The sequence below is a fragment of the Pristiophorus japonicus genome, chromosome 10 (genome assembly GCF_044704955.1).
Source record: "Pristiophorus japonicus isolate sPriJap1 chromosome 10, sPriJap1.hap1, whole genome shotgun sequence".
Classification (NCBI taxonomy): Eukaryota; Metazoa; Chordata; class Chondrichthyes; family Pristiophoridae; genus Pristiophorus; species Pristiophorus japonicus.
In genome coordinates, this window is record NC_091986.1 from 48184433 (window position 1) to 48206349 (window position 21917).

General features: G+C 46.8%; 1 protein-coding gene across 4 annotated transcripts in view; it reads left to right on the plus strand.

Annotated features, from left to right (window-relative positions):
- rasa3 (RAS p21 protein activator 3) overlaps positions 1–21917 on the plus strand; it is a 264967-nt gene that overhangs the window by 159814 nt on the left and 83236 nt on the right. For all 4 annotated transcript variants that reach the window (XM_070891793.1, XM_070891796.1, XM_070891795.1 and 1 more), the window contains one exon: positions 16240–16316. In XM_070891793.1, the coding sequence (XP_070747894.1) occupies positions 16240–16316 (77 nt within the window). The remainder of the gene's footprint in view (positions 1–16239; positions 16317–21917) is intronic.

Below are 21917 nucleotides of genomic sequence, written 5' to 3' on the forward strand. Positions count from 1 at the left end.
GCGACTTGGATGTGTCTTCTGTAAATCGTCCATGTCTCTGACCCGTATAGGAGGGCGGGAATTACTACAGCGCTGTAGACCATGAGCTTGGTGGTATGTTTGAGGGCTTGGTCTTCGAACACTCTTTTCCTCAGGCAGCCAAAGGCTGCACTGGTGCACTGGAGGCGATGTTGAATCTCCGTATCAATGTCTGCCTTTGTTGACGAGAGGCTCCCAAGGTATGAGAAGTGGTCCACGTTGTCGAGAGCCATGCCGTGAATCTTAATGACTGGGGGGCAGTGCTGTGCAGCGAAGACAGGTTGGTGGGGGACCTTTGTCTTACGGATGTTAATTGTAAGGCCCATGCTTTAATATGCCTCGGTGAATACATTGACTATATTCTGGAGTTCAGTCTCCGAATCTGTGCAGACGCAGGCGTCGTCTGCATACTGCAGTTCAGCGACAGAGGTTGGGGTAGTCTTGGACCTGTTCCGGAGGCGGCGTAGGTTAAACAGCTTCCCACTGGTTCTGTAGTTTAGTTCCACTTCGGCGGGGAGCTTGTTGACAGTGAGGTGGAGCATGGCAGCGAGGAAGATTGAGCAGAGGGTTGGAGCGATGACGCAGCCCTGTTTGACCCCGGTTCGGACGTGGAATGTGCCTGTAATGGATCCGCTGGTAAGGATCACGGCCTCATGTTGTCGTGGAGCAGGTGAAGGACGTTGACAAACTTTTGGGGGCACCCAAAACGGAGAAGGATACTCCATAAGCCCTCACAGTCGACAGTGTCAAAGGCCTTTGTAAGGTCGAAAAAGGCCAAATGCTACCTGCATTTTTCCTGCAGTTGTTGTGCTGCAAAGATCATGTCCATTGTTCCCCGTTGGGGACGAAATCCGCACTGTGACTCCGGGAGGAGCTCCTCGGCCACAGGGAGAAGACGGTTGAGGAGGACTCTAGCGACAACCTTCCCAGTGGTTGATAGCAGGGAGATTCCCCTGTCATTGCCACAGTCGGATTTGTTCCCATTTTTAAAAATGGACACGATCACTGCATCTCTGAGATCCCCCGGCATGCTCTGCTCCCTCCAAATGAGAGAGATGAGATCATGTATCCGCTCCAACAGCGCCTCTCCGCCATATTTTAATGCCTCCGCAGGAATTCCATCCGCACCCGTAGCCTTGTTGTTCTTGAGCTCATTTATGGCTTTGCCTACTTCTTGCAGCATTGGAGTTTCACTGAGTTTTACCGCAGGAGAAGGGTCCACAGCCAGCTAGGGAATGGAAGACCAGCAGGAAGAGTAGTGCAAGGAAGGTAGTGCAGGGGTCCCCTGTGGTCATCCCTACTGTTGAGGGGGATGACTCATCAGGGGAGGGCGGCAGCAGCCAAGTTCATGGCACCGTGGCTGGCTCTGTTGTACAGGAGGGCAGCAAAAAGAGTGGGAGAGCGATAGTGATAGGGGATTCAATTGTGAGGGGAATAGATAGGCGTTTCTGCGGCCTCAACCGAGACTCCAGGATGGTATGTTGCCTCCCTGGTACAAGGGTCAAGGATGTCTCGGAGCGGGTGCAGGACATTCTAAAAAGGGAGGGAGAACAGCCAGTTGTCGTGGTGCACATTGGTACCAACGACATAGGTTAAAAAAAAGGGATGAGGTCCTACGAAACGAATTTAAGGAGCTAGGAGCTAAATTAAAAAGTAGGACCTCAAAAGTAGTAATCTCGGGATTGCTACCAGTGCCACGTGCTAGTCAGAGTAGGAATCGCAGGATAGCGCAGATGAATACGTGGCTTGAGCAGTGGTGCAGCAGGGAGGGATTCAAATTCCTGGGGCATTGGAACCGGTTCTGGGGGAGGTGGGACCAGTACAAACCGGACGGTCTGCACCTGGGCAGGACCGGAACCGATGTCCTAGGGGGAGTGTTTGCTAGTGCTGTTGGGGAGGAGTTAAACTAATATGGCAGGGGGATGGGAAACAAAAAGGAGACAAAAGCAAAAGACAGAAAGGAGATGAGGAAAAGTGTAGGGCAGAGAAACACAAGGCAAAGAACAAAAAGGGCCACTGTACAGCAAAATTCTAAAAGGACAAAGGGTGTTAAAAAAACAAGCCTGAAGGCCTTGTGTCTTAATGCAAGGAGTATCCGTAATAAGGTGGATGAATTAACTGTGCAAATAGATGTTAACAGATATGATGTGATTGGGATTACAGAGATGTGGCTCCAGGATGATCAGGGCTGGGAACTCAACATCCAGGGGTATTCAACATTCAGGAAGGATAGAATAAAAAGAAAAGGAGGTGGGGTAGCATTGCTGGTTAAAGAGGAGATTAATGCAATAGTTAGGAAGGACATTAGCTTGGATGATGTGGAATCTATGGGTAGAGCTGCAGAACACCAAAGGGCAAAAAACGTTAGTGGGAGTTGTGTACAGACCTCCAAACAGTAATAGTGATGTTGGGGAGGGCATCAAACAGGAAATTAGGGGTGCATGCAATAAAGGTGCAGCAGTTATAATGGGTGACTTTAATATGCACATAGATTGGGCTAACCAAACTGGAAGCAATACGGTGGAGGAGGATTTCCTGGACTGTATAAGGGATGGTTTTCTAGACCAATATGTCGAGGAACCAACTAGGGGGGAGGCCATCTTAGACTGGGTGTTGTGTAATGAGAGAGGATTAATTAGCAATCTCATTGTGTGAGGCCCCTTGGGGAAGAGTGACCATAATATGGTGGAATTCTGCATTAGGATGGAGAATGAAACAGTTAATTCAGAGACCATGGTCCAGAACTTAAAGAAGGGTAACTTTGAAGGTATGAGGCATGAATTGGCTAGGATAGATTGGCGAATGATACTTAAGGGGTTGACTGTGGATGGGCAATGGCAGACATTTAGAGACCGCATGGATGAACTACAACAATTGTACATTTCTGTCTGGCGTAAAAATAAAAAAGGGAAGGTGGCTCAACCGTGGCTATCAAGGGAAATCAGGGATAGTATTAAAGCCAAGGAAGTGACATACAAATTGGCTAGAAATAGCAGTGAACCCAGGGACTGGGAGAAATTTAGAACTCAGCAGAGGAGGACAAAGGGTTTGATTAGGGCAGGGAAAATGGAGTACGAGAAGAAGCTTGCAGGAAACATTAAGACGGATTGCAAAAGTTTCCATAGATATGTAAAGAGAAAAAAGTTAGTAAAGACAAACGTAGGTCCCCTGCAGTCAGAATCAGGGGAAGTCATAACGGGGAACAAAGAAATGGCAGACCAATTGAACAAGTACTTTGGTTCGGTATTCACTAAGGAGGACACAAACAACCTTCCAGATATAAAAGGGGTCAGAGGGTCTAGTAAGAAGGAGGAACTGAGGGAAATCCTTATTAGCCGGGAAATTGTATTGGGGAAATTGATGGGATTGAAGGCCGATAAATCCCCAGGGTCTGATGGACTGCATCCCAGAGTACTTAAGGAGGTGGCCTTGGAAATAGCGGATGCATTGACAGTCATTTTCCAACATTCCATTGACTCTGGATCAGTTCCTATGGAGTGGAGGGTAGCCAATGTAATCCCACTTTTTAAAAAAGGAGGGAGAGAGAAAACAGGGAATTATAGACCGGTCAGCCTGACCTCAGTAGTGGGTAAAATGATGGAATCAATTATTAAGGATGTCATAGCAGCGCATTTGGAAAGAGGTGACATGATAGGTCCAAGTCAGCATGGATTTGTGAAAGGGAAATCATGCTTGACAAATCTTCTGGAATTTTTTGAGGATGTTTCCAGTAGAGTGGATGAGTGGGAACCAGTTGATGTGGTATATTTGGACTTTCAGAAGGCTTTCGACAAGGTCCCACACAAGAGATTAATGTGCAAAGTTAAAGCACATGGGATTGGGGGTAGTGTGCTGACATGGATTGAGAACTGGTTGTCGGACAGGAAGCAAAGAGTAGGAGTAAATGGGTACTTTTCAGAATGGCAGGCAGTGACTAGTGGGGTACCGCAAGGTTCTGTGCTGGGGCCCCAGCTGTTTACACTGTACATTAATGATTTAGACGAGGGGATTAAATGTAGTATCTCCAAATTTGCGGATGACACTAAGTTGGGTGGCAGTGTGAGCTGCGAGGAGGATGCTATGAGGCTGCAGAGTGACTTGGATAGGTTAGGTGAGTAGGCAAATGCATGGCAGATGAAGTATAATGTGGATAAATGTGAGGTTATCCACTTTGGTGGTAAAAACAGAGAGACAGACTATTATCTGAATGGTGACAGATTAAGAAAAGGGGAGGTACAACGAGACCTGGGTGTCATGGTACATCAGTCATTGAAGATTGGCATGCAGGTACAGCAGGCGGTTAAGAAAGCAAATGGCATGTTGGCCTTCATAGCGAGGGGATTTGAGTACAGGGGCAGAGAGGTGTTGCTACAGTTGTACACAGCCTTGGTGAGAACACACCTGGAGTATTGTGTACAGTTTTGGTCTCCTAACTTGAGGAAGGACATTCTTGCTATTGAGGGAGTGCAGCGAAGGTTCACCAGACTGATTCCCAGGATGGCGAGACTGACCTATCAAGAAAGACTGGATCAACTGGGCTTGTATTCACTGGACTTCAGAAGAATGAGAGGGGACCTCATAGAAACATTTAAAATTCTGATGAGTTTAGACAGGTTAGATGCAGGAAGAATGTTCCCAATGTTGGGGAATTCCAGAACCAGGGGTCACAGTCTAAGGATAAGGGGTAAGCCATTTAGGACCGAGATGAGGAGAAACGTCTTCACCCAGAGAGTGGTGAACCTGTGGAATTCTCTACCACAGAAAGTTGTTGAGGCCAATTCACTAAATATATTCAAGAAGGAGTTAGATGAAGTCCTTACTACTAGGGGGATCAAGGGGTATGGCGAGAAAGCAGGAATGGGGTACTGAAGTTGCATGTTCAGCCATGAACTCATTGAATGGTGGTGCAGGCTAGAAGGGCCGAATGGACTACTCCTGCACCTATTTTCTATGTTTCTGTGTTTCTAGGTGGTGGCGGTTGCATGCTGCGGGATGGAGTTGAGAACACTCGAGTCAAAGGCAGAGTCTCGATTGCGGAGATCTTCAAAGTGCTCCTTCCAGCGGGCCCTGACAGCCTCGTTGTCCTTGATGAGTGTTTCCCCGTTCTTTGTCAGGAGTGGGGTGGGGCCTTGGGAGTTTGGACCGTCGGTGGCATTGACTGCAGTGAGGAATCCTCGTATGTCGTGGCTGTCGGCTAGTTGTTGTATTACCTACGCTTCCTCCATCCACCACCTGTTCTTTAGGTCCCGGGTTTTTTGTTGGACCTCAGCTTTGAGCCGTCTGTAACGTTGCTTTGTAACTCCCGAGTTTGGCTGTTGCTTGAGGCTCAAAAATGCTCTGCGCTTATCGTCTATTAGTTCTTGGATCTCCTGATCATTTTTATCAAACCAGTCCTGGTGTTTTCAGGTTGAGTGACCAAGTGTCTTTTCAGAGGCACTGATTATAGAGACCTGGAGGGCAGACCAAGCGCTGTGGACATTGAGCATCTCAGGGCCTTCAAGGCACGCCAGGTTAGCTGTGAGGCGCTGGCTGTATAGGGCTCTCTTAGCTGGGTCTTTAAGTGCTCTGGCATTAATTTTTTTGCGGCACTGCTTCTGCTGTCCCCTCTGCTTTGAGGTTATGCTAATATTGATGATGGATCGGATGGATGGCGGTGGTCCGTCCAGCAGTCGTCAGCTCCTGTCATGGCGTGGGTGATGCGCACCTCCTTGCGATCCCTGGCTCGGACGATGACATAGTCAAGCAGGTGCCAGTGTTTGGAGCGAGAGTGTTGACACGATGCCTTGTATTTGTCTCTCTGGCGGAACAGGGTGTTGGTGATGAGGAGTTCATGTTCTAGACATTTTGTCAGGAGCAGGGTACCGTTGGAGTTGGATTTCCCTACCCCCTCTCTGCCAATTACGCCTCCCCAGAGGGCTGTGTCTTTGCCGACCCAAACATTAAAGTCTCCTTGGAAGATCAATTTGTCTTCCTTGGGGACGCAGGACAGGGATGTCTCGAGGTTGGAATAGAATCCCTCTTGAGCCTCGTCCGTTGCATTGAGTGTTGGGGCGTATGCACTGATGATTGTGGCGCATTGGTTCCGGGATAGGGTAAGGCGAAGTGTCATCAGGCGTTCGTTAATCCCGCAGGAGGAGTCTTTGAGGCGGCCAAGCAGTTCATTTTTGACAGCGAAGCTGACTCCATGCAGGCGGCGTTCTTCCTCTGGTTTTCCTTTCCAGAAAAAGGTATAACTTCCACCATGTTCTTTAAGCTGGCCTTCCCCTGCCCACCGGGCAGCGATGTCGATGTCAAAGAGTCTAAGCTCCCGGGCAACTATGGCAGTGCAGCGCTCCAGCCTGTCGCTGTTGGAGTTGTCCATTCGGGTCCTGACGTTCCCCGAACTTCATATTAAATGACTGAAAGATGCCTGTGCGTGAGTTCTTTTAACATGGGGTGATCGTTCCACACCGATCATCACACGGGCTTAGCTGAGCAAGGTCTTGGTCCAGTGGCAAGAGGGTCCAAGACGACTGGAGACCAGGCACTGCTATATGAGCTTAGTTGCTTACGGCGAGATATTGGCGCTGGGTAGTGCACGATGGTAGGTGGTTGGGGGCAAGCATTGAGGGGGTCAGCGGTCCCCTGGAGTTCAGTGTGGGAGGTCAGGGCGGTCACAGCCATGGTATTCACCACGTGCTAGGGGAGAAGAGGCCAGGTCATTGGTGGGGAAGGAACGGTCCAGCCGTCGTTCAGGGAGAAGGAGAGACCAGTAGTGGTCGTTGGAGAGGAGAGGCCCAGTCTTCGTCGATAGAGGAGGCCCGGACGCTGCTGGAGGGGTAGGGGGAGGACCCGATCATTGCTAGAGGAGGTCCAGTCACCATTGGAGGCTCACCTGGCTCGCAGGGTGTCGCCGAGGATCGGGTGGGATAGCTAAGTCGACGTCAAAGGAGCAGATCGCCAGAGAAGGTCGCTGAGGGAGGGAAGAGGTCCAGGTCCAGTTCGCTGCTGCAGTAGGAGGTCCGGTCGTCGTTGTTGGTGATCCGGTCGTCGTCGAGGAGTGGTGTGGGGCTTAGGAGGAAGATTCGGCAATGAGGTAGGCCTGAATTTGTGGATTATAGGGTTTAAGGACGAGGAAGAGAGAGGTCCAGGTCGCCATTGCAGGAGGTTCGTTCGCTGGTATTCCAGTCGTCGCCGGTGAGAGGCGTAGATGTTTGGAGGGGAGGGGAGGTTCATGCCTGAGGTAGACCCGAATTTGTGGGATTTGTAGGATTAGGGTTTAAAGTGAAGTATTAAAAAAATGGAGCCCCTATTAGAGTCTATTAGGACTTGGTGATTGCATGGGGTAGCCTGGAGGAGGAATTCATAGAATGCATACGGGATTGTTTCTTCGAACAGTATGTTACAGAACCTACAAGGGAGCAAGCTATCTTAGATCTGGTCCTGTGTAATGAGACAGGAATAATAAATGATCTCCTAGTAAAAGATCCTCTTGGAATGAGTGATCACAGTATGGTTGAAGTTGTAATACAGATTGAGGGTGAGGAAGTAGTGTCTCAAATAAGCGTATTATGCTTAAACAAAGGGGACTACAGTGGGATGAGGGCAGAGTTGGCTAAAGTAGACTGGAAACACAGACTAAACAGTGGCACAATTGAGGAACAGTGGAGGACTTTTAAGGAGCTCTTTCATAGTGCTCAACAAAAATATATTCGAGTGAAAAAGAAGGGCGGTAAGAGAAGGGATAACCAGCCGTGGATAACCAAGGAAATAAAGGAGAGTATCAAATTAAAAACCAATGCGTATAAGGTGGCCAAGGTTAGTGGGAAACTAGAAGATTGGGAAAATTTTAAACGACAGCAAAGAATGACTAAGAAAGCAATAAAGAAAGGAAAGATAGATTACGAAAGTAAACTTGCGCAAAACATAAAAACAGATAGTAAAAGCTTTTACCGATTTATAAAGCGGAAAAGAGTGACTAAAGTAAATGTTAGTCCCTTAGAAGATGAGAAGGGGGATTTAATAATGGGAAATGTGGAAATGGCTGGGACCTTAAACAATTATTTTGATTCGGTCTTCACAGTGGAAGACACAAAAACCATGCCAAAAATTGCTGATCATGGGAATGTGGGAAGGGAGGACCTTGAGACAATCACTATCACTAGGGGGGTAGTGCTGGACAGGCTAATGGATCTCAAGGTAGACAAGTCCCCGGGTCCTGATGAAATGCATCCCAGGGTATTAAAAGAGATGGCGGAAGTTATAGCAGATGCATTCGTTATAATCTACCAAAATTCTCTGAACTCTGGGGAGGTACCATCAGATTGGAAAGCAGCTAATGTAACGCCTCTGTTTGAAAAGGGGGGCAGACAAAAGGCAGGTAACTATAGGCCGGTTAGTTTAACATCTGTAGTGGGGAAAATGCTTGAAGTTATCATTAAGGAAGAAATAGCGGGACATCTAGAGAGGAATAGTGCAATCAAGCAGACGCAACGTGGATTCATGAAGGGGAAATTATGTTTAACTAATTTACTGGAATTCTTTGAGGATATAACGAGTATGGTGGATAGAGGTGTACCGATGGATGTGGTGTATTTAGATTTCCAAAAGGCATTAGATATGGTGCCACACAAAAGGTTACTGCAGAAGATAAAGGTGCGCGGAGTCAGAGGAAATGTATTAGCATGGATCGAGAATTGGCTGGCTAACAGAAAGCAAAGAGTCGGGATAAATGGGTCCTTTTCGGGTTGGAAATTGGTGGTTAGTGGTGTGCCACAGGGATCGGTGCTGGGACCACAACTGTTTAGAATATACATAGATGACCTGGAAGAAGGGACAGAGTGTAGTGTAACAAAATTTGCAGATGACACAAAGATTAGTGGGAAAGCAGGTTGTGTAGAGGACACAGAGAGGCTGCAAAGAGATTTAGATAGGTTAAGCGAATGGGCTAAGGTTTGGCAGATGGAATACAATGTCGGAAAATATGAGGTCATCCACCTTGGGGGGGAGAAAAACAGTAAAAGGGAATATTATTCGAATGGGGAGAAATTACAACATGCTGCGGTGCAGAGGGACCTGGGGGTCCTTGAGCATGAATCCCAAAAAGTTAGTTTGCAAGTGCAGCAGGTAATCAGGAAGACGAATGGAATGTTGGCCTTCATTGCGAGAGGGATGGGAGTACAAAAGCAGGGAGGTCCTGCTGCAACTGTACAGGGTATTGGTTAGGCCGCACCTGGAGTACTGCGTGCAGTTTTGGTCACACTTATGGAAGGATATACTGGCTTTGGAGGGGATACAGAGACGATTCACTAGGCTGATTCCGGAGATGAGGGGGTTACCTTATGATGATAGATTGAGTAGACTGGGTCTTTACTCGTTGGAGTTCAGAAGGATGAGGGGTGATCTTATAGAAACATTTAAAATAATGAAAGGGATAGACAAGATAGAGGCAGAGAGGTTGTTTCCACTGGTTGGGGAGACTAGAACTAGGGGACACAGCCTCAAAATAAGGGGGAACCGATTTAAAACCGAGTTGAGAAGGAATTTCTTCTCCCAGAGGGTTGTGAATCTGTGGAATTCTCTGCCTAAGGAAGCAGTTGAGGCTAGCTCATTGAATGTATTCAAATCACAGATAGATTTTTAACCAATACGGGAATTAAGGGTTATGGGGAGCGGGCGGGTAAGTGGAGCTGAGTCCACGGCCAGATCAGCCATGATCTTGTTGAGTGGCGGAGCAGGCTCGAGGGGCTAGATGGTCTACTCTTGTTCCTAATTCTTATGTTCTTATGTACAAGATGGCCACCAGGGTAGCAGCTCCCTAAGGAGCTCCCCTGCCAAAACAACTTTACCCTCGTCATCTCCCGCCATCCAACAACTTTTCACCCTCAACCTCCCCCCTCCAGAGTAAATAGAGTTAAATTGAACTACGAGCTGTTCAAGAGACTATAAAATACATGATGTCCGAAGCGGAGATATCCGATCTTTCGTCGAACGCATCTACGATCAAAATATTGGAACTGTAAGACTTTTTCGAGCCAGTCGAAATCGATGTAAAGCACTGCAGAGCGTGCTTCGTATACATCACACGTGGATCCGTGAAGGGCGATAAACAGTCATAAGCTTGTAAAGTAATCTAGAGGTATTAGTAAAGTGAACTTAAGGTAGCAGAAGCTATTGTAGAGCCTTGATTGAAAAAGTATTTCTTCAAATACATGGCTATGATATTTTACTATTAGACTTGTTCTCGTACTCTGGGTATTTGAACTGTATACATGTATGTGACATACTCAAAGCCCTAAACTGTAGCGAGCTATCATGACCACCCTGGTGCCAACTCCCACGCACATTCCTCTCCCATCTCCATTGCAGGTGCCTGGCGATTTGAAAGCAAACTGGGAAAAATTCAAACAACTATGGGACAGCTATGAAATTATCACGAATATTGTGGGAAAACCAGATAGAGTTACATTACTGCCCTAGATATCCACAATAATTTTCCCTACAAATCAGAGGAAAACAAGCAGGAAATTAAGATTATTTTGAAGCTCTGGGAAGGGCACTCTAAAGGTAAAACCAACATCTATGAACAGTACCAGTTTAACAATTGTGTACAAGGGGATGAGTGGTTTGACAGATATCTCGTGAAAATGAGGGAGCTGGCTAGCATGGTCATGTGATTTTGGTAATTTGAGGGATGATTTCATCAGAGACCGCATCGTCTGCGGAATATCTGATAACATTCTGCCTAAGAGGCTGTTGCAAGAATCAAGCCTAACATTAGATAAATGTGTGATGCTCTGTAAAGCTACAGAGGCCATAGTTGCGCAAATTAAATCCATGAAGCTCACTAAAACAGATTTACACTCTGAAGATGTCAAAGCTCTCAGACAGAAAACCCTACCCACAGACAAAGAGTTCACGAACAATTGTAGATATTGTGGCAAAAGAAATGAGCTGTCAAAAACTTAATCCCCAGTATATGGGAAGACCTGCACAAGTTGCGGCAAACAAAATCACTTTTCTCTAAAGTGCAGGCAGGGTGGATCATGGCAGAAGTCTACACATAAGCATAAATATAAGAGCAAATCAAAAATTCATGCACTATATGAAGATGATTCTGATTTTTAAGTTATGACTGTAAAGATGCTTGGTAAAGTTGATTGCACAATCAAGGACAAAGCTGACAGAAAGTATCCAAACAAGTTTATGGCTACCTTCTCCATTAAAGGTCAAATGGTAAAAATGCAAATAGATTGTGGGGCCACATGCAATGTCCTACCTCTTGAACACTTACCTGAAGGCTTAAAGGTCAAAGAATCTCAGACACTATCACTATATGACAACTATGCAACCATTCCAGTGGTAAGAACTTACAATGTGCAACTGGAAAATACAAAGAACAAGCAAAAGTATGTTGTTCCCTTTGTGATCATTGAGGGCCAAAGTGTACCACTGATTGGCTCACGCACTGATCAACAGCTACAACTGATACAAGTGCAGCATCAGAATATAGCGGTGATAAATGAACCACGCGAATCACAAACTATGAACAAGGCAAACATCTCGCTCGCGTGAAAAACTGATGTCAACAATGTGTATCCGGATGTGTTTAAGGGATTTGGACACTTGCCAGGGACAGTTCACCTTGAACTTAATGAATCAGTGACACCAGCTGTAATGCCACCCAAACTGGTGCCAATAGCGATCAAACAAACACTGAAGGAGGAACTTGATCATTTGGTAGAATGACAAATCATCACGAAAGTTGTTGAACTGACAGACTGAGTACCTGAGCCAAATGAAAAGATACGAGTATGTATCGACTGTCAACATCTGAACAATGCCCCGAAACATGGACACTATGCACTTCCTGTGATCGATGGCATCTTGCCACAGATGTCAAATGTAAAGGTCTTCATTAAAGGAAGGTTTCTTGCAATGTGTACTAGACACAGAGTCTTTCTTTCTACTTCACGACCTTCCAGACTCCATGGCTATGATAATGATATAATAGAATGCCATTTGGCATCAGACCTGCCCTGGAAATCTTCCAGCAGAAACTAGACCAGAACCTCAAGGGTCGAGATGGAGTCTACAAGATTGCAGATGATACTTTGATCACTGGACAGGGTGAGACCCTTAGAGGCCAATCACGATCATGACGCAGACTTACGCAAATTCATGCAGAGATACAGAGAGCGAAACATCAAACTAAGCTTCGATAAGTTTGAATACAAGAACTCCCAAGTGAAATACATGGGACACATACAGTTGAGTGATGGACTCAAAGCCGACCCAAGCAAAGTGGTCGCAATCAACAAAATGCAGAAACGACAGGATGTCGCAGGTGTACAACAATTTGTCAGCATGACAAAGTTCCTCGCAAAATTCTTGACAAATCTTTCAGACCTCAGCGAGCCTCTGCGATGGCTTACTCATAAAGACATGGTCTGGAAATAGACTGAAGAACAAGACAAAGTGTTTGAAGCTACCAAACAATGCATGACAGCTTCTCCGCTGCTCAAGTACTTTGACCCCAAACTTGCAATTGAAGGTCAAGGAAATGCTTCGAGCAAGGGTCTTGGGTTCGTCCTTCAGCAACAGGGACAACCAATCACATACACTAGCCGAGCGCTCACTCCAGCAGAAACGCGATACACTCAAATCGAAAAAAAGCTGCTCGTTCAAGTCTTCGGAATAGAACGAAAGCATCAAAACATATATGGTCGCAAGATCACGCTATGGACAGACCATAAACCTTTGGTTGCCATACGACGCAAACCGTTATCTGCAGCACCCAAGCGGCTACAACGTGTGCTCATTCGACTCAACCAATATGACGTAGAAATAAAGTATCAACCAGGAAAAGAAATGTACCTAGCAGACACCCTCCGCGCGCATCCTCAAAAACGTGGAGAGATCACTGACAGAAATTGTAGTGGAATGCATCCACATGGTGGACTTTCTCCCACTCTCCAAACAAGGACTGACTAACATACAATGAGCAACTGCAAGCGACTCCACACTACAACTGGTCATACAACAAATCACAACGGGATAGCCAGAAATGACACATGAATATCCGCCTGAAACGCATGCATATTTCAAAGTTCGTGATGAACTCACAACACAGGATGGCATAGTCTTTAAAGGCTATCGCTGTGTCATACCAAAATCCCTGAGATCCAACATTCGTCAGCGACTTCATGCTGCTCACATTGGTGTCAAAAACACACTTCGACGTGCCAGAGAATCCGTTTACTGGCCAGGACTGAACAGTGACATAAAAGACTATGTTTCAAAGTGTGAAAATGCAACACCTATCAATCGAGCCAACCAAAGGAGCCATTGATGAGTCACGACCTCCCTCGGAGACCGGGGGAAAAGATTTGTTGTGACATATTCACACACGATGGCAAAGACTACTTATGCACAGTGGACTACTACCCAGACTACTTTGAGATAGACAATCTGTACGGAAAGAAAAATGCCACTGTCATCATCAAACACCTCAAGAAACACTTCTTTAACCACGGTATTCCAGACAAGGCTCACTCCGACAATGGACCCCCCTTCAAAATATGGATTTGATCACGCAACAAGGTCAGCAGAATATCCACAAAGCAATGGAAAGGTTGAGAACGTGGTTAAACTCGCAAAGCGTTTAATCAAGAAGACAAAGAAAGACTGGTGACTTCTACATGTACCTACTCATCTGGCGAAACACACCAACTGAAAACCTTGATAGTTCGCCAGCACAATGCTTACTCGGTCGCCGCACAAAGACAAACATCCCCATCGCAAACAAACTACTCAAACCAACAATCGTACATGACATCATGGTCAGCAAAGAAAAGGACGATGCCAAACAAGCACACTACTACAACAGAGGTGCTACAGCACTTCTTACACTGCAGGAATGACAAACCGTGAGATTCAAACAAACGCGAGAAAGCAAAGTGTAGCAAAAAGCTCTGGTTCAGAAACAAGTCGGCATTCATTCATATCAGGTCATTACAGAAGATGGCCGTGAGTATCGCAGAAATAGGAAACATCTGAGAAAGAGCGGAGATATTCATTGAAACTCCAGAGATCTCAGTGACACCCACACATGATCCGCTGACTACACAGCCAATCAACACGCTTCAATGACAACACGCGAAAAGAAGGATATGTCACTTGATATTTCCCCTCAGAGCACTGATAGAGACTAAAGTGATCAGTGCAGAGAAACACCACTGAAACAACCAGTTTGAGGCGAAGCAACAGAATCCATACAACATCAAAATATGTGGACTGCTATGTACCGAAATAAGAAATCACGGACACTGGACACTTGGATAAATAATCAATAATACAGGGGTTTTGTTGTTGTTTGTTAAACTTGTAGTTGTTTAATACGTGTATTTATAAGTTAATTACCCGTTTATATTGAAGCTCACTTTAATTCATTTTGTTTCTTATCAAAGAAAAGGTGTAACGATAAAATGTATAGCGCCCTCTAACTAGGAGGTGTATAGCTCCCTGGGTCTGTGTTGAGGAAAACTGACTGTATGAGGAACGCCATTTTAACTGCAAATGGCTTACAGATCTCCAGAATAAATTTAAATTGAACTACAAGGTGTTCAAGAGGCTATAAAATCCACCAGTGAATCCACATTGCATCCTTTCTATTCCATCAACACCCTTCCTATAGTGTGGAACCAAAATGGCACACATTGCTCCAACAGTAGTCTTACAAAGATTTAGTATCAATTCACCGTTGGAGTCGAAACTTCTTGCCATGAATCCCAATATTCCATTTACAACAATCAGTCAGCTTCAAGCTCACTTTTACTGTGACCAGCTTTTCAGTGTCAGGTGTGAAAAAAAAATTGAATTTGGATTTTCTGTCTGCCGTGGGTGGGATTTGAAGTTACATTCTCTGGATTCATAATCCAGTAACAGAACCACTACATCACCAAACCTGACACTCCAGTGCAGTACTGAGGGAGCACTGCACTGTCGGAGGGGCAGTACTGAGGGGAATGCTGCTCTGTTGGAGGGGCAGTACTGAGGGAGCACTGCTCTGTCGGAGGGGCAGTACTGAGGGGAACGCTGCTCTGTTGGAGGGGCAGTACTGAGGGGAACGCTGCACTGTCGGAGGGGCAGTACTGAGGGGAATGCTGCTCTGTCGGAGGGGCAGTACTGAGGGGAATGCTGCACTGTCGGAGGGGCAGTACTGAGGGGAATGCTGCACTGTCGGAGGGGCAGTACTGAGGGGAATGCTGCACTGTCGGAGGGGCAGTACTGAGGGGAATGCTGCACTGTCGGAGGGGCAGTACTGAGGGGAATGCTGCACTGTCGGAGGGGCAGTACTGAGGGGAACGCTGCTCTGTCGGAGGGGCAGTACTGAGGGGAATGCTGCACTGTCGGAGGGGCAGTACTGAGGGGAATGCTGCACTGTCGGAGGGGCAGTACTGAGGGGAACGCTGCACTGTCGGAGGGGCAGTACTGAGGGGAATGCTGCACTGTCGGAGGGGCAGTACTGAGGGGAATGCTGCACTGTCGGAGGGGCAGTACTGAGGGGAACGCTGCACTGTCGGAGGGGCAGTACTGAGGGGAATGCTGCACTGTCGAAGGGGCAGTACTGAGGGGAACGCTGCACTGTCGGAGGGGCAGTACTGAGGGGAATGCTGCACTGTCCGAGGGGCAGTACTGAGGGGAATGCTGCTCTGTTGGAGGGGCAGTACTGAGGGAGCGCCGCACTGTTGGAGGGGCAGTACTGAGGGGAACGCTGCTCTGTCGGAGGGGCAGCACTGAGGGAATGCTGCACTGTTAGAGGGGCAGTACTGAGGGTGCACTGCAGTGTCTGAGGTGCCGTTTTTTGGATGGAGCGGTAAACCGAGGCCCTGTCTGCTCTCTCAGATGGATGTAAAAGATCTCTTGGCACTATTTTGAAGAACACGGGAGTTCTCCCCAGTGTCCTGTCAAATTTTTATCCCTCAACCAACATCACTAAAAACAGATTAACTTTGTGCAAATTCGCTGCAGTATTTCCCTACACAAGAACCACAACTGCATTACAAAATTAATTCATTGGCTGCAAATTTTTTTTGGATGTCCTGAGGATGTGAAAGGCGCTGCATATAAATGCAAGTTCTTTTTTTCTTTATTAGAAAGTAAATTTCAGGGAGCAGTCACAGTATTTTCTTGATGTAGGTTATCTGTTCATTGTATAACTCTACATTATAAATATTTCAGGGAAAAGTTCACCTGGAGCTGAGACTGAGTGAAGTCATCACTGACAGTGGGACCATTTGCCATAAGTTGGCAACACGGTAAGACCAGTTGCACTTTGTATCCTAGAGACCTGCCCTCGTGCTGTATCAACCATCCAGTGAGATTTACTGTGTGATTTTAGCATTTACTGTAGATGTAAGCTCAGTGCAGTTCTTCGCTAGAAATTTATTGGTGCTTGATGCTTGTAATGTATGTACCTGTGCGTATGCTCACAGGTTTGTAGCGCAGTTGAATTGTGAGTGGCTTAGCCAGTCACGTGATATTCACAAGACTCAATAAAACCCCAGTCAGTTGGGTTTCGGGGATCCACAATGAGGTCTGCAGTTATGAGCCTAGTGGATGAACTGGTAACGTGTAGCATGATTGTTAAACCTTGTTAATAAGCCAACTAGTTCTTAACAGCAATGTGTTGCTATGACTGCTTAAGCAAAGAACCCATGAAGCAAATATATTACAACTCCCAAAACCTTCCTTCCTCCTGGGGTCCCCTGAGCTTCTAGAATCCCTCCTTGCTCAAGTGGACAGAGAACGACTCCAAAAGTTCAAACAGATAGGAACATAGGATCAGGAGGAGGCCATTCAGCCCGCCGATTCAATTAGATCATGGCTGATCTGTACCTTCAGTCCATTTATCCGCCTTGGTTCTGTAACTGGAGGGCACCAGAAGATTAATTTTAAACTGTTGATTCGATATCTCATTGAATCGTATAAAATTCTAATGGGGCTTGACAGAGTAGATGCTGAGAGGCTGTTTCACCCTGGCTGGAGATTCTAGAACTAGGGTCACAGTCTCAGGATAAGGGGTCGGCCATTTAAGACTGAGATCAGGGGAATTTCTTCACTCAGAGATTTGTGAATCTTCGGAATTCTCTACCCCAGAGGGCTGTGGATGCTCTGTCATTGAGTATAGTCAAGTCTAAGATTGCTAGATTTTGGACAGTAAGGGAATCAAGGGATATGGGGATCGGGCGGGAGGGTGGAGTTGAAGTCAAAGACCAGCCATGATCTTATTGAATGGTGGAGCAGGCTCGAGGGGCCGTATGGCTGATTCCTGCTCCTAATTCTTTTATTCTAGATGGTCAACAGGTGAAGTAACAAATTGCTGCTTGTTTGTGCTGTAACATTTATTGAAGATGCTGATTGTAGTGTGCTCCAAGACTGCAGGTCCTGTTCTCCACGAGTCAGCCGTCTAATCAACGGCACATGCACCTCTCCATAAAATGCTTTCTGGCTCGCTCCCAAGAAGCCAGTGATAGCGTGGGTTTACTGCATTAAGTCAGCGTACAAAAACATATCACAGGATAGACACAGATGGGGAAGGTCATTCACCTCATCGTAGCTCATTCATCCATAAAGGACACAAGTGGTTAGAATGTGAAATCAGCCATTCTTGAAGCAGGACACAATTCTCAAAAGAGAATGAGATAGTTGGTTGAAAAAGAGAAATATTAAAGGGCACGGGGAGTGAGCAGGAGAGTGGGATTAGACTGGGTGGGATATTAAAGGGTACGGAGAGTGAGGGAGAGAGTGGGATTGGACTGGGTGGGATATTAAAGGGTACGGAAAGTGAGGGAGAGAGTGGGATTGGACTGGGTGGGATATTAAAGGGTACGAGGAGTGAGGGAGAGAGTGGGATTGGACTGGATGGGATATTAAAGGGTACGGGGAGTGAGGGAGAGAGTGGGATTAGACTGGGTGGGATATTAAAGGGTACGGAGAGTGAGGGAGAGAGTGGGATTGGACTGGGTGGGATATTAAAGGGTACGGAGAGTGAGGGAGAGAGTGGGATTGGACTGGGTGGGATATTAAAGGGTACGGAGAGTGAGGGAGAGAGTGGGATTGGACTGGATGGGATATTAAAGGGTACGGGGAGTGAGGGAGAGAGTGGGATTGGACTGGATGGGATATTAAAGGATACGGAGAGTGAGGGAGAGAGTGGGATTGGACTGGATGGGATATTAAAGGGTACGGAGAGTGAGGGAGAGAGTGGGATTGGACTGGGTGGGATATTAAAGGGTACGGGGAGTGAGGGAGAGAGTGGGATTGGACTGGATGGGATATTAAAGGCTACGGAGAGTGAGGGAGAGAGTGGGATTAGACTGGGTGGGATATTAAAGGGTACGGGGAGTGAGGGAGAGAGTGGGATTGGACTGGATGGGATATTAAAGGGTACGGGGAGTGAGGGAGAGAGTGGGATTGGACTGGATGGGATATTAAAGGGTACGGGGAGTGAGGGAGAGAGTGGGATTGGACTGGGTGGGATGTTAAAGGGTACGGGGAGTGAGGGAGAGAGTGGGATTGGACTGGATGGGATATTAAAGGGTACGGAGAGTGAGGGAGAGAGTGGGATTGGACTGGGTGGGATATTAAAGTCCTCCTACTACCCTTTAACTTGTGCCTGATCGTCCCACTGTTGTGGATTAATTTGTGTTATGGAATGTTTGTTTATAGAGCTCCACCACTGTGACAGGAAAAATCTCCCAATTTCCCTCACCAAGTGTTGCCTTAAAAATGAATCTCGGTTTGACTGATTGGCGAAGTCTCTGAGTAGTTGCAGGGCATGGACTTGTCTTGTCTAACTCCTTTGAAAGAATTGAACTTGCATGAAAAATTAGAATTTTGCAATGAGTCCAAAGGGATTTAGGTCAAGCTTACGGCGTTGTGGGAAGAGTGGGGAGCGGAATGGGGGTGGGAGGGATAGCGGGAGCGGGGGAGGAGGGGAAGCCGGAGCAGGGGGATCGGGGGAGGCGGAGGAGAGCTCCCCCGGCTCTACAACAATACCTGAGGTCGTTTGCAGCCTTTATCCCTCTGCCCCCCGCCCCCCCGATGATCCACCTGAGGGCCCCGCACATTTAAATCTGCTTCCCCAGCGAGGACGCGTTAGCAGACTGTTGGAAGTGCTGTCTTTCGGATGAGACGTTAAACCGAGGCCCCATCTACACACTCAGGTGGACGTAAAAGATCTAGAGCAGTACAGGTACAGCTTCCGAAATCTGGAAACCTTGGGACCAAGGCCATTCCAGTTTTCGGGTTTTTCCGGATTTCGGAACAGAAGTCCGACATCCCGAATCCGGAAACCCCTGGGCCAAGTTTTGGGTTTTTCTGGATTTCGGAGACGAAATCTGATGTCCCAAATCCAGAAACCCCTGGGCCGAGTTTCGAGGATTTCCGAATTTCGGAGATAGGGACAGCGGATTCAAATCCCGATACCGTCAGGGACAGTGGCTGCAGGGGTGATTCAAAAAAATTTATTTTATTATGCTTAACCTTGTTTTGGATTACTATTGCTCTATATTGACCGCACGGGCACCTCGTGTGATCTGACAGGACTGACACCAGGGCTGACACCAGATCAGATACATAGTCTCCGTAGGGAGCTTTCGAGAGCGGCGTGATTAAATAATTCCCTCCCCTCCCACCTTCCTCCTTATAAGATCATCCCTCACCGCTGGCCGCCTCATTCAGCATAGAGTGCGGTCAGAACTCCTCAAACCAGTTTGTCCACAAGTGCCGCCCCATGCTTAGGGCTCAAATGAGCCCCCCTTCTCTTTACCTTACAGTAGGAACAGAATGATTATCAGTAACCACCATCCCCCCATCCCTCGCAGTAAGTCCCCAGTTGGAAACACTGAGAGCACTTCGCAAATTATGTTGGTTTATTCATGTGGCAGTTACCGCATCAGAAAACGATGCAAAGATCCAACCGACGGGAGAACACTCAAATTCACTCTTGGAGACACCTCCTGGATGAACAGCAAGGAGGGCTGATGGTGGTTTGTGTGTCTTTGCATGTGCGGGGGCGGGCGGGAGGGAGGGATTATTTACAGAATACTGATCAGAATACCAAATATCCATTTCTGAAATTTTACTCTTTTCATTTTGTGCCGTTTATATCACTATTGTGGAAAAAATGTCCGGTTTTCGGAAGAGATTTCCGGATTTGGGACGTCGACTCATGCAATCTGTACGGTGTCTGGTTTTCAGAACATTCTGGTTTTTGGAAATCTGGATTTCGGACACTCTACCTGGATTTCAAAAAGCAGGGGAGTTATCCCCAGGATCCTGGGGCCAATATTTATCCCTCAACCCACATCACTACAACAGATGATCTGGTCATTATCATATTGTACTTTGTGGGAGCTTGCTGTGCGCAAATTGGCTGCCATGTTTCCTATGTTACAGCAGTGTCTACACTCCGAAAACACTTCATTGGCTGTGAAGTCTTAGTGGTGCCCTGAGGTAGTGAAAGATGCTGTATAAATGCAAGTCCTTTTTATTGCTGAAACTATCACCTTCCCTTCATCGCAAGGTTTGTGTACATACACACCAGCTCTCTCTCTTCCTGCACACCCTTTAGAACTGTACCATATAGTTTATATTGCCACTCAGTCATCCTACCAAACGTTATCATTTCAAAAAGTACTTCATTGGCTTTGAAGCATTTAGGGACGTCCTGAGACGGTGAAAAGCGCTGTAGAAATCCAAGTGCTTTTTTCTCTTAAACATCATGGGAACTTTGTGTATGTATGACTGACAGCGAAAGTAATGTGCTGTCAAAATGTACAAAACCAGCCATTAAAAAATTCCAAACACAAGTGTTTGAAACTAAAGAAGAGGCACCATCACATTTTTTTGTTGAGAGCTCCCTTTGAAATGAAAAAAAAATGGCCTTTTCCCAGCCAATTACCCTGGCATTATCTGAGTTGTGTAAAGCCTTGACAGTTTATCCAGAGGGAATGGATACTGCGCTGACAAACCCAAAGACTTTAAACACATGCAAGATATGAAACAAGTACTAACTTGTTCAAAGAACCTGCGTGAAGCTCTCATTTTTGTGGGAAGGAAATGTTTATTTGGCTCCTGTTGAAAGGATACTGGAAATTATACAACAGTTTCCTCATCGGGAATTCTCCACATCCTTCCATGCCTTAAATCACAATTTTGAGCCCTTGTTCAGTGTGAAATGAAGTCTATCTACAGCTGGCTTGTAACAGAATTCACGTATCAAGTCGAGCGGTTTACTGCGCCAGTGGGCCACATGAATCAGTAGCTGTTACAGTACGTCATGTTCTTTCAGCAGATTGATGGCTCGCTTTAGATCAGCCCACTCACCTGTCCTTTCAACCAATGGAATCGGGACTCAATTCATTTCTCACTAATCCCTTCACTATTCCTCAATCTCCTGCCTCCCCTTCACACACACACACACACACACACACACACACACACACACACGCTCTCTCACGAACACACACACACGCTCTCTCACGCACACACACACACACACGCTTGCGCACACGCGCACACGCGCACACAAACACACACGCTCTCATGCACACACGCTCTCACGGGCGCAGACACTCTCACGGGTGCGCGCGCGCACGCGCTCTCTCACGTGCACACTCGCTCTCTCGTGCGCACACACGCTCTCGAACACACACACACACACACACACACACACACACACACACACTCGCTCTCACTCTCAAACACACACGCTCGTTCTCACACGCACACACGCTCGTTCTCATGCACACACACTCGCTCTCACTCATGCACACACATGCTCGCTCTCACACACATACTCGCTTTCTCACACACATTCGCTTGCGCACTCGCTCACGCACACGCACTCGATC